This window comes from Lissotriton vulgaris, chromosome 5 (genome assembly GCF_964263255.1).
Source record: "Lissotriton vulgaris chromosome 5, aLisVul1.2, whole genome shotgun sequence".
NCBI classification, from domain to species: domain Eukaryota; kingdom Metazoa; phylum Chordata; class Amphibia; order Caudata; family Salamandridae; genus Lissotriton; species Lissotriton vulgaris.
Window position 1 is genome coordinate 1,840,114,833 of NC_141693.1, and position 18,405 is coordinate 1,840,133,237.

The following is an 18,405-nucleotide window of genomic DNA, read 5'->3' on the forward strand; positions in this document are numbered from 1 at the left end:
ATTTAGTGGAGTAGAAGTTATCCAGGGTCACTTGCTCGAACCGGTCCAACCGCTCTACCAGCCCTTTAACTCTCTCTAAGACCGGGATCAATAAAGATTTCAGCATTTTCTCAATTTGGGCAGTCAAGGGGATCTCATGGGGTGGGAACTCGGCAGAGTCTGTAGTCAGATCAGCGCATGGCTTTTCTGCTGCAGCGCCGTAGAACACATCCACGTGTCCCCCTGTGGGCAACTAGCACCCTCCCCTGCGCCCTTATGGATCACACCCACCCTAGTGCCAAGTTTCCTAGTTTTCTTGTAGGGTTTGGGATGACCACCTTTGCGCGGGCTAGCAATTCTTTTCCTTTTAATATGGACAGATCTAGTTGCTACCCGCGATACCAACACTGGTGGAGGGAGAGGTTCCCCGTGACTAGAAGGAATATTAGAAGGGAGCATAGGGACGGGGGCATTACTGGGCCGCGAATCCAAAGCATCATCTTCGATAAGTGGGGCTAAGTCTGCCATGCTCTCCAGCCTATCAGAACTAACCCCCAGAGCAACAGCCTGTGGGTGATCTAGGGGAAGAGAAGCATTCACCACAGAATCGATTGCACATACTGGAGAAAGAGCTTGCGCCAGGCAACCCATTGACAACCGCTTCTCTGGGGGATGTTTAAGAAGTTCGATGGATAACCGGCGCTCAGCCCGTCTCTTAGCCAGGGCAATTTCTCGGTCTATCTCTCGGGTAGCCCTGACAAAATATTTATCATGGGGTCCTAGTATTGAAACCCCTACCATAGAGGGTAAGGGATTTGGTGTACACGTAGTCATACTTTAACCAACAATCAGTAGTAGAGATAAACTTAATCGCTATGCTCCACAACGTAAGAAGTCCCGAAATTGTAAAGGTCCTTTAACACTAGCAGTTGATAATGTCAAACAGGGAGCGACTCACTGTGTCAAAGTCAGGTAATTATAAGTTCTGAGCCAAATGTTAGAGTGAGCCCAGCCTCCTACAGCCCCTGACGGCCCCAGACGGCCCGCCCTTTGCCCGGGCTTCACCTGGTGCTCCTGCGCAGCGGGTTTCAATGATTATTAAGTACCCTCGTGTTGGCCGGTGGGCGGGGCCTGAGCAAGCAACGCAGACTAGGTGTTGTGGTTTCGCAGAGACTCCTGGACAACTGAGTCCCTGCGGCGTTTGCTAGCCTGCTCTCTCTCCCTCTGTGGTCCCAGGCACCAGTGCAACACACTCAGCAGCAGGGCACACCTCCCGGCGTCCAGGCGATCGAAGCGGCACCCCCGTAGCGGATGCTGCGAGGCGTGGGCACAATGCAGCAGGGAGCGTCCTCCGTGAAAAGCAGCCCCTAACGGCGTCCTCTGAAGTCAGGCAAGTTTAGCAGTTCCCGCTTTGGGTGGGCGAGTTGGTAGGTTTTAAACCGTGTTGGCCGGTGGGCGGGGCCTGGGCAAGCAACGCAGATCAGATGTTGTGGTATCGCAGGGACTCCTGGACATCTGAGTCCCTGCGGCGTTTGCTAGCCCGCTCTCTCTCCCTCCGTGGTCCCAGGCACCAGCGCAACACACTCAGCAGCAGAGCACTGCTCCCGGCGTCCAGTCGATCGAAGCGGCACCCGCGTAGCGGGTACTGCGAGGCGTGGGCACAATGCAGCAGGGAGTGTCCTCCGTGAAAAGCAGCCCCTAACGGCGTCCTCTGAAGTCAGGCAAGTTTAGCAGTTCCCCATATCAAGACTGATCATAAGCCTTTGGTTTCCATTTTGTCTCCTGGAGGAGGTCTGAATGCCACAGCAAGGATTGCTAGGTTAATGTCACGATTACAAGAATACACGTTTACTGTGGAATATGTTCCTGGAAAAGTCAATGTTACTGCAGATTGTTTATCGCGTCTTCCTTGTGAGAATAGTGAAGATTTGGACAATGTTGAGATTGTTGCTGGAATTGCTGATGTGTTGCCTGGCAATTTTGGAAATATTTCAGAGGAATTGTGGGAAAAGAGTATGGTAGAAGACAACATTTTACGGATGGTTATGGGGTACTGTCATGCAGGATGGCCTTCTAAGAGTGATGTTCCAGAGGAGTTGTTCCCATTTTGGAAAGTCTCTGATGAGATTTTTATAGAGGGTGATTTCATTTACAGACAAGGGAAGTGCATTCCGCCGGTTTCTTTACAGGAGACCATTTTGAATTTGAGTCATGAAAGCCATGTTGGTATCTCCTCAATGAAAAGACTTATTAGGTCTTTGTTTTGGTGGCCAGGAGTAGACAGGTTTGTTGACAAGTTGGTTAGGGAGTGCCCGGAGTGTGTTAGTAGCGAGAAATCTCTCAAATGCAGTCCTGCTCCTCTTATTCCTATTAAGTGGTCTGAGTTTCCGTGGCAGAAAATTGGTATAGATTTTGCAGGGCCTTTTAATTTTTTGCCACAAGATTGTAGGTTCGCCATTGTTATGGTGGATTACCATTCTAAGTGGCCGGAAGTCAAACTAGTTCCGAGAGTCACAACCAGTAGTGTTATTTTGTTTTTGAAGGAAGTCTTTGCCAGGGAAGGTAATCCAGAAGTGATTATTTCCGACAATGGGGTGCAGTTGAAGTCCTGTGAGATGCAAGAATTCCTTAAATCATAAAATGTTCGTCACATAACCACATCTTTGTATGAACCTCAAGGAAATGGGCAAGTAGAAAGGTTTAATAGAGTTCTTTAGCAGGATATACTTTGGGGGCGAAACTTTGGTGCTGAATGGAAAGACATATTAAGAGAAAAGTTGTGGTTGTATCGGATAACTCCCCATACCACCACTGAGATCTCACCTTTCCGTTTACTTGGAGGTAGAGATCCTGTTTCTAAACTGTGTTAAGGATAAGTGTTCACAGCTGAGTAAGGATGATATTGCTCGTACTGTAGAGTATAAACAGACTAGAAGCAAAATCAATTATGACTCTCGCATGAAAGTTAAAACACCTGATTTTCATGTTGGGGATTATGTCAGAATACGTAAGCCTGGAATCTTGCTCAAAGATGATGCAAGATTTAGTAGACCTTTGAGAATTGTCAAAGTCAACAAAAATAGTGTGGTCACCCAAAATGGTCTAGTTTGGAATGTGAGACGTGTCTCCAAGTGTTTTATGAATGAATAGTTTTTGTAAGGGAAGAAATGTGTTATATCCTTCATTCTTTGTATTTCCCTTTTAAATGTGTTTCCCTTTTATGCATATTGTATTCCTTTGATTATGGCACATGCCTTACAGTTGTGTATGACATCACTTAGAACTGTATTAAGACCATTCTGGTTGTGAACCTGGCTGTAAGAAGTACTCTGCTCCAGAAGATTAAAACCCATTTTATTTATCCTGGATTTGGCTTCTTCATTGGAACTTAATATCTTGACTGGTAGTTATGGTGCCGGGCCCAGAGACGGGGCGTCAGAATGGCTGGAGGCGGAGGTGGTGCTAAAGTCTTGAGTTTTTTTGTATTTTGTGGGGGCAAGGGCTCTTCGGTGCTCGCGTCACCTTGTCACTGTGGCAGTTCTTCGGCCTTGAGTTTCATCTCGAGCTGTGAGAATGAGTCTTGTTCCAAGAAGACTTCCTCCTCCTCTGCCGCTGATGCCTCGATGTCTTCTTGGCTGGAGTCTTCATTGAAGATGTCCGGCGTGTCTTCGATGCTTTGACACGGCATCTCACGACGTCGAGCCTGACTCTCGCGAAGAGTCTTTTCCAATTGGAACGATCTGTAAGCGTCTGTCTTCTTCCTTGTGCTTCAGAGACAAGCACAAGTTGCACACTTTGTGTGAGCTATTGCGCGGATACTTTGCGTGGCACTGAGGACAGAATTTAAACAGAGTCTGATCCATCGACGGAGAGCTGACAGGGTGCGGTTAGGCCTCGAAGGCCATCCACAAATCTTTCCGATCGAAAGTTGATTCCGATTTCGTAATGATGGGAAACGCTTACAGAAACAATACGGTCGAGGGTAGAGAGGATTGCGCGTCGAAGATAAAACAAAGAACGGTTTCGAACCGCATCGCAGCAATACACGTCCGAACCCGATGGCGGAAAAAAACTAATTTAACAATGGAGTCGATGACCATACGCACTATCACCGAAAGGAGGAGTCACCTTACCTCGTGACAAGGAAAGACTTCTTCGAAGCAACACAACTTGCAAACATCTGGACCTAACACTAGGTGGCAGGAATTTGCAAATCATGTGTATCTACTGCACACAATTTTCCCAAATTTCTGTGGAATCTGTTGAATCTGCGTGAGTCCACAAACTTTCACCCACCCTGCATTCTTCAAGGTCTCCTAATAAAAATGGTATCTCACTCGTGTGGATGGGCAACAGCCAAGGGCCCAAAACTTATTGTGGAGACATCAAAATTACCTATCTCAAAATAACCTGTGTTTTGCAGGGGTGGGGTCACCTGGGTTTTTGGCCCCGGCTCAGCAGCAATCTAGGAAAACCTACCATAATAGGTTAGCTTGCATGGATCCCCTACCTTTTTCCTACCCAGAATTCCCGGCAAACCCTCAAATTTAGCAGAAAAAATAAATAATTTCTCAAATTTCTGTGTGGGAAGTTGTGGGATCACTGGGCTGGCACAAATTTCCTACCACCCAGCGTTTCCTCAGGTCTCCCGATAAAAATGGTATTTCACTCGTGTGGGTGGGCCAAGTACCCGCGACAGCCAAGGGCCCAAAACGTACTGTGGAGACATCAAAATTACCTGTCACAAAATGACTTCGTTTTCAAGGGGGGTGACCACTGGGTATTTGGCCCTGGGCTCGGGGGCCAGCTAGGGAAACCTACCAAACCCACACATTTCTGAAAACTTTAGACCCGGGGGAGTCCACAGAGGTATGGCTTGCGTGGATCCCCCAACACTTTCCTACTCAGAATCCCTGGGATCACACGAGCACTGTGGTGCAGATGGCTGTCCTGCGAAAGCAAAGGCTTAAATGAAGTGATTGAATGAAGAAAAAACTCTTCTTCTTCTTTGGTCCTCATATTCTTGGTGTGCACACCCCTGGAGCCTATGCTTATGGCTCATTCGGTCAGGGCCCTGAAATACAGAGGTCTTCAGTTTTTTACTTTTTGTCAAAACAATTAAGAAAAAAACTTTACTGCTTTCCCTCAACGTCTTTTCTGGTTTAGAGTGCAATTGTTTCGGACAAATATATTTTTTCTTTTAAAAAAAATCCCTTCACTGTTTCTCAAGTGCCCTTCCTGTGACAAAAAGAAGGCAAATACAGACCCTCCTTTCTGCTGCAATTTTATGTCTGGCAACAACACACCTGCCAGAGTCCTCATTGCCAGATGTTTTCTAGACAGACTTTGAAAGACTGAAAACAAAATCTGCCTCCATGGTCTTTTACAGAGATAGAACTTCTGCAGAAGGGCATCCATCTGTCCACAAGGCTCCCAGAGGCAGATCTCCAACCATGCGTGAGAAGAGAACAAGATTCAATTCCAAAGGTGAAAAAAATACATATTTGTTCTCTATTGGCAACAGGCTCGATGTCGAAGGTGCCCTCTGGACTCCACTCGCCTGCAACATCTCAGTCGACGAAAAAACGAAGACTGACGTCGAGAGACTCAGCTAAAAGAATTCCGTCAATGGCAGCACATTTACACAAGCTGGTGAGAGAACACCGCAGGTCTTCATTGTTGCTTCATCGCTCAACGTCAAGCCAGGTTCACCTGGCAGACACTCCGTCAACACAACATCCCCGGTCGACAGCAAGTTTACAGCATTCGTCTTCGAATTCGGCATCGCATCTGTCTCCGTCAACCAGGTGACTTTCGACGTCAGGACACACACTTCCGTCGACACCAACCAAACCGTGTTTGACGTCGAGGCATCCTCCATCGACTTCAAGCCATAAACCTCTGCCTGTGGCAACCAGATTCCGTACGACATAGACTCTTGGCACGCTACCGGCAGCCACATGCCACTCGCTGGTGAGACAGGCATCTACCAGACATTATCCAGCACCTGTGGAGAAGCCTAAATCGTCATTGTTATCTCATTCCTCGCCAAGACGTTGGAGCACATCTAAGCAAAGGTCCATCAGGGAACGAAGGCTTTCTCCTGCCTCCACAAGAGTCTCTTCATAGTCTTCTGCGCAGGGAGAAAAACCTCGCTATTCCGTAGAGGCTTCTATCCACCTATCTCCCAGATGGCTAGAGAGTGTCTGCAAGTGGACCGTTCCACGTAGTCCATATTCTCAGTACTCTCTGGCATACTCGCCTTCAAGGTCTCGTCCACAAACACCTTTTCCAAGACCACCTCCATGAGCAAAGACTCCTCTGACTCGTTTGGCAGGGCCATCTTCTTCAGGCAGGGTGCCTGGAGATCCCGCTCATAGAGGCAAAAACAGTTCGCGGAGTAGATCTCATTGTGGACACAGACTAAGATCTACTATTCTGTCCCACATAGTGACGGACCAAGATCTACTACTCCTATTCGACCTTGGAGGCTTACATTGCACCATCGATCTCACAGATACCCTGCGTGGTCTAAATCAATGCACTCTTCAAAAAGAGGCTATTCACCAACTCTTACTGATACTCAACCAGTGAGAATATCTTCAGTGGACGACCTCAATACCTTCCATGAGGTATTGGTGAGATGGGCTGCCAAACTCAATATTGACATTCCAACACCTCCTACAACCTCTTTGGTCATTTTCAAGGCCTTTCATCACAGGTCCTCCTCCCGATCCTTGCTGCCTCAGGTCTGAGGTCTTATCCAACTTGTTATCAATATTTTTCTCACTTCAGTCACCGTTCGAACTGCTCCAGCGATAATTTAAGAAAAATTCAAGGCTCTGGATCAAGAACCTTTATTTTTACTGCCCGACTCTCCACCAGATTCTGTGGTTATCGCAGCAGCCAAGAAAACAGACTTTGTAGCGGCCTCCTCCTCCGTACAAGGATGGGAAACACTTGGATACCTTGGGTTGGAAGATTTGTGGCTCTTAGGCCTCATTCATGAAAGTCTCTAGTGACACAGCTTTACTGGGACATTATGACCGGTCTCTCTGGAACTCACTCTCCAGATTCTCAGAAAAACCTCCCAGAGAAGATAGACAGGATTTTGAGGAGTTTCTACCGGAAGGAGGTTTATAAGGTAATAAACGCAGCTGCAGTTGACGCTGACCTTGCGGCTCATGGATATTCACATGGGGTGTGTGCATGACGTTCCTCTTCGTCTGACCGCTCTGAAGCCAGAGTCCTAACAACGCATACTAAACCTACTGTTCGAGGCATGTGAGCTGTAGATCACATGCTTTGCATACTCCTGCCATCTAGTGTTGGGTCTGGATGTTTGCAAGTTGTTTTTCTGCGAAGTCAAGGTAAAGTGACTCTTCCTTTCGATGATAGTTTTCATGGGCATCAACTCCATTGTTAGATTGTTTTTTTCCACCATCAGGTTCGGATGTGTATTGCTGCGCTCCGAAACCATTCTTCGGGTACCCCTCGGTGTGCAATCCACTCTATCCGTGGCAGTATTGTTTTGTACACGTATCCCACTTCTCCGCGTATCGTATCGAATTTTAAAAAATTCTATTTCGATCAGAAGACTCGCGGAAGGCCGACGGGCCTAACTGCGTCGGTCCACCTCGCAGTGGATGGAACGGCCTCCATTCAAATGTTGTCCTCGGTGCAGCGTAAAGTTTCCGCGCACCGACTCGCACGAAATGTGTAATTTGTGCTTATCTCCGGAGCACAACAAACAGAACTGCAACGCATGCAGGTCGTTTCGATCCAAGAAAACGCTCTGCGATCGTCTGGCTTGACATCGTGAAATGCAAAGTCAGAACATCACATACATGACGGACATCTTCAGTGAAGGATCCGCGCATGAAGAGGAACAGGAAGAACCTGTATTTATTCTGGAATCGGACTCCGAGATGGAAGATGACATACCGCAAGGTCAACGTACCAGTTTTATCTGGTAAAGTGAATGATTAGAGGTCTTGGGGCCGGAACGATCTCAACATATTCTCAAACTGTACTGTGAGTAGCGAACACCCCATGCCCGAAATCCAATTCAGACCAAGCAAAAGGCTTCGGTTCCACCTCTGCCTTCAGGCCACAGAAGGCACAGAGAAGATGTTTCTAACACCTTGCCTCAGCACCAAAACATATTGTTATGCCTTCCGGTTCAGGATCGAGTCAGATAAAGCAGGCACTGAGCCAAACCCTTCGGGCTCAAAGCCGAAGACTGCTTCTGAGCCGAAACCCTCAATGCCGAAATCTTCAAGACTGAAAAGTAATGACATCCCGGCACAGAAGTCCTCGGTGCCGAAACCGAAAAATGCTCCTTCACACCTGCAGGATCTGATTTTTGATGTACCACCTCCCAAATTGGACCCAAAAGAAAAGGAACTTTAGATTGATCCTGATACAGGACGTCTTCCTACTAAACTGCCTCAGAAGCGGAAACCTGAATCAGAGGACATACATGATACGATTCCTTTAAAGAGGAAGAATGTCGGTACTAACCCTTCTCCTCCTCCACCATGTTCCCCTACACATTCACCACTTTCTCCAGCATTAGAACATTTACTTATTACACCACCTTACTCTTCACCACCACAGGATGATGCTTGAGACACTAATTTACCTGTAGATCCCTGGAAAGACTACAATATAGATTCACCTACTGACAATGACCCAGACCTTTATCCTGCAAAGCCTTCCCCTCCTGACGACAATGTAGGGTATTTAGAATTACTTGCTCGAGCTGCAGAATATCATAGGGTACAACTACATAAAGAATCGGGGAGAGGATGTAGCCTTACGGCTAGAGCAGTCGACCTCAAAGCTGGAAAACTGAGTTTGAGTCTCAGCAACGACGCTCAACATCCTGTGATTCTGGGTAAATCACTTAATCTCCCTGTGCCTAACAAAAAATAAATGTGTCCATCTGTAAAACAAAAAAAACTGGTGCTCATGTAAAGAGTGGTGATACCCGATTTCTCTGGTTTAGTTCGCTCTATATAAAAACTCTTAGAAAACAGATAATGTTATTTACCCAGTAAGCATCTGTTCTTGGCATGTAGAGCTGTAGATAAACATACGAACACCCACCTCCCCGTTCTCCTGTAGTTTTTGCAGTCCTCAATTTACATACATACGCCTGGACATCTCTATTCTACACTTATTAACTCCATTCTCACCCTCTGCGGGAAAACAATGGAGTCCATGCCCTTCGCACTATCACTGAAAGGAGGAGTCACCTTACCTCGTGACTGGAAAGACTTTTTCGAAGAAAGTAGCTCAACGAGTGGCGCACCTTCACCAATGACCGGTTGGTCTTAAATACTGTAGAGAATGGGTACAAACGCTTCCACCTCCAGGAGTTCCACTGTCACATGCCGCTTGCCACCAGCTGAAATTACTGCAAAGCGAAGTCTACACTCTCCCTTCACAAAGACACTTTAGATGAGGTAACTCACTCACAGCTAGAAATAGGTGTATACTCTTGGTAGTTCCTCGTAAAGAAAAAAGGCCCATCTGCAGAATTCAGACCCATTCTGTACCTACATCTACTAAACAAATATATCCGCCAGGAAAGATTCAGAATGTTGGCTCTTCACCAGATAAACCCCCAACTTATATCAGGAGGACTGGATGTGTTCTAACGACCTGCAGAATGTCTACTCCCACATCCCAAAAGCAACAAAACATCCAAAATGCCTGCTGTTCAAAGTGGCAGCCAGGCATTCCCAATATAAAATGTTACCCTTTGGCCTGAAGTCAGCTGCTCGCACTTTTACAAAGTGCAGGGCAGTAGTAGCAGCAGCCTTACAGCGCAAAAGAAAATGTATCTACCGGACTGGCTAGTTAAAAGTTCCTCTCCAGAGCAAGTGAAGGAACAATATCATATCTATGTCAAGACCCTACCATCTCTGGATCTCCACATCAACATCAAAAAGTCAATACAGACTCCAACACAAAGGCTACATTAGTTAGGTGCAACACTGTACACAACGGTCGCAAAAGTATGTCCTTTGTGTAGTGACTGTTATCAATTGCTCAAAAATGTACCAAAAGCCTGGACACCCCATGCCCATTGCCAGACAGATGGCATCTCTTCTAGGGTAAGTGGTGTCCTGTATTTTTCTGATTAAAAATGCCAGATCTCAAGCTGCAAAAACATCCCTACCAAGGTGGTCTCTTCGTCAAAATCTACTGATTAACATCCCTTTCCACCAGAGCACTCCAACTCAAACACTCAGGCGCATCTCTCCCGGGCTGGGGTGCTCAGATGGGTACTCTACAAATGCAGGGACTGTGATCGACCAAGGAGCAACAATATCAAAATATTATGCTGGAGCTGTGGGCACTCCATTTAGCCCTCAAACCTTTCTACCCTGCCATTCGAACCAACTCACTCCTAGTCCAAACAGACAACACGACCACAATGCACTATTTGAACAAGCAAGGATGGACTCGCTCTCGCCCTCTCTCCTTGGAAGTGCAAGTAATATGGCACAGGCGCCTAGTGAGGGGTCTAACAATCTCAGCAGTCCACCTGCCAGGAGTCCAGAACAAACAGACGCTCTATGCGGTCACTTGGCAGAACTGCATGACTGGGTTCTGTGCGACAACGCCGTAAGAAACCTTTTCAAACAATGGGGACATCCGCAGATAGACCTGCTTGCAGACAAGCTCAACAAAAAATATCCAGACTTTACCTCCAGGTTCTACTGACCAGGGAAAAGGCGAACGCTCTTTTGAAGGACTGGTCCGAAACATTTCTGTATTTGTCTCCTCCTATTCCCCTGATACCAACGGTCACCGACAAACTTGTGTCAGGACAGAGCCAAAATGATCCCGATTGCTCGAGAATGGCTTCACCAGACTTGGTGTCCAGATCTTCTCCACCTGTCCGAACGGCCACATAAGAGGCTTCCATGCAAACCGGATCTCCTCTACAAGCTACGCTGGGAGATTTCCCACCCCAACCTTCCCTTTGCTGAGCTTGACAGTTTTCTCCTGAATTCTTACAATACGGACATTTAGGCATCTCTCAGGAGTGCTTGGATATACTTAGGGAATCCAAACATCCTTCCACTGGACGTTCGTATACTTTCAAGTGGAAAAGATTTTACATGTGGTGTATTGAGATTAATTTACATCCTCTGCTGGGGCAAGAGGTTATATTATCTCATCATCTTCATCTAGCCAAATTTGGCCTACAATTTCTCTCAATTAAGGTACATCTTGCAGCCATTATGGCTTATAGAAAGTTCCCCACTAAAAGATAATTATTTCAAATCCCTGTCGTAAAAGATTTCTTGGAGGGGTTTAAGAATGTGTTCCCACTTGTCTGTTCTCTCGCTCTCTCTCCTTCTTGGAAACTGAATGTGGTTCCTTCCAAACTCATGGGTCCCCTATTTGTACCAATCCATAAGGCAGCCTTCCAACACCTTACTTGGAAAGCTTCTTTTCTTGTAGCTATCACCTCGGCATGCAGAAACAGTGAAATTCAGGCTGTCTATGCCAAAGAACCTTAAAGAGTGTTCCATAACAACAGTTTGGTGATAAGAACTCATCCCAGTTTTCTCCCCAAAGTAGTGTCTGATTTCCACTTCAACCAAACAATTTAACTTCCTTCATTCTTTACCAACCCTTCCACACCTGCAGAAAGGGCTACACTCTTTCGATCTTAAGAGTCTTGAAATGTTACCTAGACCCGACCAAGACGATCAGACAATCTGACCATCTGTTTATTAATTGTGGTCCTATGAGGATAGGCATAGCCTCCTCTAAACAGTCCATTTCTATCTAGATGGATAGTTTTGTGTGTTCTGTTCACCTATCAGTTGGCCAACAAACAATTGCCTGCCAGACTCAAAACCCACTCTACGAGGAGCAAAGCAGCAATAGCAGCCCTACTTAGAAAAGTTCCCATCTCCAAGATCTGTAAGGCAGGTACTTTGAGTTCGGAGCATACTCTCATAAAGCACTACTGTCTCAATTCAGGCGCTAAGACTGACACCAAAGTAGGGCAGGCCTCCTTGAGAAATCTATTTCAATAAATGTTTACAGCTGCTTGTTTTTCCTCTGGATTCATCCAGAGAGGTGTGGGATGGGCTTGCTACTCTAGTAAGTGTTTATGACTATTGAGGAGGAGCCCCTAGAAGAGAAGGATAAGCTACTTACCTGTAATCCTAGTTCTATTCCAGGGAAATACTCATCAAAGTCATAAGCAACCCTGCCTCCTCCCCTAACTAATTTAATAGTCAGCTGTTCATACAAATTCAGACTCTGTACTTCAGGTCATCGTAAAAAAATACTGACCTAACTGTAATCCCTAAAGCATGATGTTATACAGGTGGTCCTTAAGATCTTAAAGGCACTGTGCCAGTTTTCTCGTTATGATTAGAATGCAGCCTATTGGCTACCAATGCCTTTATTTTAATATGCGGTTTTCTCTTCGATCAAAGGCTGTATTTTTTTAACTGTATGCTCTCTTTTCTGATTTACAGAAATGCTGGAGTCTTATAATTGATTTATTAAAGGAAAATGCAATGTGCAGAAGGCATTTTTAGCCCTTGACATAGGCAGCATAAATATATATAAAAAAATCTGTATATATCAATCTCTCTCTCTCTCTCTCTCTATACAGGTTCCACTCTCCACGCCACAATTCTCACAGCGCTCACAAAAATGAGAGAGACGGACTATTTTTTATTAGTCAGCTATCCTGTGCATTGCTGTGTCAAAAAACCAAACGCGTAAATATGGGATTATCCAACAGGCAACAGATAACGATCCGGCACTCCACAATAGGATTAAAACGTACTCCGTTTTATTTTTTAAATGACGAGTTCACATCAACGCGTTTCGGGAGTCAAGCTCCCTTGTTCACGATGTTCGACCACCATTTTTTTACAAGTTAAAATACACATCACAGTGATAGTGGAAATCGATGATGGACACAGTGTTACCTGACAGCATTCACATATATATATATATTCTTATATCGCAGCCAAGCTTCATTTACAATTATTCTCTTTCATCAATTCTTGATCAAAATTAATTAAAGTTTTTTTAACCATAAAATTTCAAAAAGTGCTAGTACTTTAGAGAATTTGCAATCTTCAGCATGGTTTAAGAATATAACGGCAAGTGCCTATTTCCATTAATTCTTAGTTCTTGCAAATTTCAAAGTGCCAGTGCCACAGTACAATTTTATATTATGCATAACTTGTTAATTAAAATTCCAAAATAATTCACTGTAAAACTAAAACAAATCGATATAATTTCCCATAATTCATATATCGATAATAAATTCATATCAATTGAAAAAAGGTTTGCCAACATCTAGAATCAATATGTGATTCTCGAATTACCTTTAACGCATAAAAAGTGCTTGTGTTTATGTAAATAATGATAATTTCTCAATGTAAACATCTCACTCCTTTCAATGTAAACCAATTCCGATACGATAATCTATTGGAAAATAAAGTGCATGTGCATATGTAAACTAGATACCTTTCACTAAGTAAACATTTTCACTCTTTACAATTTCTAAAATCAGTTTAATTTCAGTGCAAAATTGCTTAATAATTCCTAGATTGCAAGAACTATTTTTACCAACTTAATCACATTGGTCCTCTTCTTACTTATATCAAAAAATACTATCACTGTAAAAAAGAAATTTTCTTAACACCTTAGCTGCTTCGCAAATATCCCTCCCCAGTGCTGCGCTGTCCATTGGAACTAGTGCTGAATGGACGTCAAATGGCGGTGCGCAGCACTGGGGAGGTATTGCTCGTGACGACCGTTGGCCGTCAGCAGCGCTTAAGAGGTTAAAAACAATCAATTCATGGTTTCGAGTGCAGATTCTCCTATTATAAACTCTTCATCTTATATATCAAGACAGACAAGTATACAGATCCTCATCTACGTTGAGCCCATGCGGTTCCTTGCAGTTAAATTCCAGAATAAAATATGTCTTTCCCTGTCGCCCCCTCCCTTTCTCTTGGGGACCTCTGCTATACAAGTATATTGCAGGCTCACAGGATTACTTTGATGATGGGACTCGAAATGCCGTGCAATAGGATACGTTCTGTCTTGATTGACAATTGCTCGCCTGTGTTGAAGGATTAGTTGATGAACAGGTAGAGTAGTGCTACCTATATATATTTTAGGACATGAGCATTGTAACAGATACACAAAAAAATTACTTTTGCAGGTCAAGAAACTTCTGATGGTTACAGTTTTATTAAAAGATTTTCTAAAATCAGTCCGGTTCATGCCATGTTGGCCTGCTTTACATTTAGTAAATTTTTTAAAATATATATATCTTTTTTACTAGTGCATACATATTTTCTTACGTTACACACACATATATATATATATACATATATATTTTTTTTAATATGTGTCCGGGGTCCCGGCACATAGGCTGGAATATTCAGTGCTTAAGACTTTCATGAGGATTCCTGTGGAAGAGAACTAGGATTACAGGTAAGTAACTTTTCCTACAGGCAATTAACACCTACTTGTCCACCTTAGTTAACTTCACTACACAATCATGACACTCAGCCTCTCTTACATCTTCAGAATGCTCCACTTTCATTGTGACCTATTTAACATTGTTATTGCTAAGTGGTTTGTAATTGTGAATTTTTAAATGATGTGATTAAGTCCCAAATTTTGATGTTCTGGATGTGGTTGATCGGCTAAAAAATAGCATGGCATTGTAATTGTGTTCTCAATCCTCCTAGTGTTAACAATTCTGCTACTCTTGTGAAATTTCTATAATATAGATTTTTTTAACTTGAAAGTAACTCTTCCCTTTCATGAGTTTGTTTATAATGTTGTGAAAGAAGTGTAATGAGATATTCATCTGGTTTTAATTTTCAAATTGATAGGAACTTTCAGTCTGTGGTGTCACCCAAAATTTGAGGACCGCTGTCAGTCTGTGGTGGAGTTTATAAAACGAGCCATCATGCATTCCAAGAATGGAAAGTTTCTTTATTTTCTACGCTCTAGAGTCCCAGGTGAGTCTTTTACAGCATCATCTAGATTTAAAAAATTCACAGCTTTGAATGTTAAGAGGATCTTTGAATGTGTTTTTTCAACTTTCTTTATGTCCCAATAGGGCAAACAATTCTAGGTCAGGACTTGTTTGCCTGTCTCACCAAGGTAGATAGACAGCAATATAGGCTCAGGAATGATGAACCTGTGCCAGTAGGAATGCTCCAGTCTGTTGTGCCAGGCCGTGTAACCATATACAGGTTTTAGTGTTTTTAGAGCTCAACAGTGAGGAGCAGCTTGGATCCTATGGCACAGGGACCCATTGTCCTGAGGGCTCCACATTAAAAAACAGGGCTTGAAAAATCATAAAAATTGCACTAGACCTGCAGGTCTAGTAACCTACAAAATCTCTTTGACCTAACTGAAATGCACTTGACCTCTGACTCTGAAAGCAAGCTTGTGAGCAATAAAGATGCCTTTAAATCTTGCAATCTTGTCACATTTCCTCTGCTTTCAGAGGCAGAGGTCAAGTGTCAGTTTGTCTTCCTACTCGCCAGAAAGTACGCTTAGGACCTAAAAATAGCTCGTCCTGAATGAATCTTGACTCTCAAATGTGAGCGGTCAAGTGGATTTTTCACGCCCTGAAAATAAAACAAAAGTGATAAGTTAATGTCATGTTGTGTTCATTAGCCACTTAATGCATTGTTGTGCCATCATTTCCTGTTCCTTGTCCAGAACGAATCTACAATTGGCCCAGAGACTTAGATTTTTGGTATGTTGTCATCTGGCCAATATCAAAAGGCCCTATAGCTAGAAAATTGTTAACTACAAAGTTTTCAGTCATTAATCAATTGTGTTTACTGTAGGTTTTGTCAAGATTCAGATATATATTTTCCTTACAGGTCTCCCTCCAACACCTGTCCAACTGCTCTATCCAGTTTCCCGATTCAGTAACGTCAAATCTCTCCAGCATCTGTGCCGCTTTCGGATCAGACAGCTTGTTCGAATAGATCACATTCCAGAACTCCCGTTGCCCAAGTAAGTATTTCTTACTGCAAGAACTCCTTTTTTGCTTTTCTCCCTCCTCAAGCGATTCAGGCCAAGCCTGGTTAGCTTTTCCTCTTTCTTGTTTTGCACAGGTATGCCATAAACCCTCCCTTCTTCTTTCCCATTAGCTCCTTATTGTCCTCTTTTTTTTTTGTTCTCTTGTGTTCTCAACTTCTTTTAATTACTCCTGTTTTTTCCTTTTACTAAAGTGTTATTTAATTTCTTTGTTCCTCTCTTAGTGTCTCCCTTTCTTTCTTGCTTGATAGCTTTGTTGCCCTTTTTTATTTGCTGATGTACTAGATGTGTCTGTCTATAAGCTATTATCTTTAAGCTGGTAATTCCTCATTTGCAAGTCCACAGTGGCAAATTCTCCCCACTAGTGCCTCACTTAGCACATTACAGGTGTTTCATGCAGCATGACCTCCTGCGGAACATATCAGTAGCGGTGATTGTCTTTGGACATATCAAGAGGCAAACATACAGAGGGGTGAATCAGACACTATGGGGTCTTGAGTGGGGACTTGGGAATTTAAACAGTAGCAGACAGTGTACACTGAAAGGGGAAGTCAGGAGTGTGGGTATGGATAAGACTCTCAGAGGAAGGAGAGGGTGCAAAAGCCACGCAAAATTGAATAACTATTTTGAAATAAACAGTTCTGCAATTAGTTGAAAAAATATTACAGCTTAGCCAAGCATAGTCAGAAGGTGGGCAATTAGGTATGTTTATCTCTGTCCTTACACCCTACCTAAACCTGATTATACTTATCTGAAAGTCTTCTGACCGTAGGTTCCTTACCTTAGAACATTCCCCAGACATATGACTAGATCTGGAAAATGTTGAGCAGTAGGTCTGCCTGCCAGTAGGTGGCGCTGAATGCCTTGTTGCTGGAATCTGCCCCAGAAGTGAAGTGTGCGGTACCTATACAAGTGCTTACCTTTCATGGCTACGCTAGGGGGCCACCAACCGCTTCCATACCTGCCTCCACCATGGCCAACAGGCTCCCCCGACCTTTCATGACTTTGGTTCGAACAAACCCCAGGGGTCCCAAGGCCAAGGATATACCCAGTCTACCACCATCTCCCCCCACCCCCCTGAAGCCACGTAGCCTCCAAACCCCTTTAATCTGCCCCTCACCATCACAGGCAACCAGTTGGTGGCAGATTCAAGCACCACTTGCCCCTATGGCATTCCACGTCCTTGGACAAATGGGTGCGCCAAATTGTTCAGCTGGGGTACTTCCTTCCATTCACAGAAACCCCGCCCCCATGCCACCATCTTCAGGCTGATGGAGGGTACCTCTCGCGTCGGGAAGTGCAGGCTGTTTTGGCCAAATTAGATATAGAGACGGTGCTAACATTAGACATAGACAGTGATAACTATTTGTTCTACTTTCAGGTGCCGAAAAAGGATGGAGGCCTCCGCCCTATATTAGACTTTTGCCCTCAACTACTTCCCGAGAAAGAGACATTCAAAATGCTCATGTTGGTGCAGATCATCTCTGCCTTGGACCCAGGATGATAATGTTAGCCTTGTAAGACACCTGTTTTCACAAACCACCCTGCCGACCCACAGACGGCAGCAGTTCATGGTGGCTCATGAGCACTTTGTTTGCTGTGCTCCCATTTGGCCTTGCCAGTGCACCAGGTGTTCACAAAGGTAATGGTGGTGCTTTTAGCCCATCTGCAGAGATCAGGGGTTCCAGTCTTTCCCTATCTCAGCAACTGGCTGTTGATGGCAGGCTTGCCTCAGGTGGTTGTTACCCACCTCCGGACCATGACAGGCCTCTGTCATTCTCTGGGGTACACTAGGAGTGTGCCTGAGTCACACCTGACTCCCTCTTAGACGACCCCTTGCATTGCAGCCATTCTGTAGACAGTGCAGTTTCGGGCCTATCTATTGGAGCGGCGAGTCCAGGAGATTCAGGCTATGATGCCGATGTTTCAGCCTCTATCCTGGATTTTGGGGAGACTGACTATGGCTTCTGGGCCTCAGTGCCTCCTGCATACTGCTGACATATACAGACACTGCAGTGGGACCTCTAGTCTCACTGGGTGCAGCATCTGGGGGGAATCTACCACCTGGTTTCAGATATCGGAGGGAACTGCAGAAGATCTACAGTGGTGGCTGATGATTAGTAATTGGGACAGCTGCATACCCCTCTCTTTCCTACGCATAGCTCCCACTGGTGATCGATGTGGCACTCCTGGGTTGGGGCCGCAAAATGGATGAGGTGAAGATCAGAGGACTCTGATCTCCGGAGTCTCAACTCCATATAAACCTGATGAAGTTGAGAATGATTCCACTGGCCGTAAAAGCCTTTCTTCCTTCCATCAAGGGAAAGCTGGTTCAGATGGTCATGG

The 18,405-nt window shown here is 44.6% G+C and overlaps 1 protein-coding gene across 2 annotated transcripts in view; it reads left to right on the plus strand.

The window, feature by feature from the left end:
- SOCS7 (suppressor of cytokine signaling 7) overlaps nt 1-18,405 on the plus strand; it is a 262,772-nt gene that overhangs the window by 228,154 nt on the left and 16,213 nt on the right. For both annotated transcript variants that reach the window (XM_086924311.1, XM_086924310.1), the window contains 2 exons: nt 14,892-15,020; nt 15,900-16,035. In XM_086924311.1, coding sequence (XP_086780437.1) covers nt 14,892-15,020; nt 15,900-16,035 — 265 coding nt within the window. The remainder of the gene's footprint in view (nt 1-14,891; nt 15,021-15,899; nt 16,036-18,405) is intronic.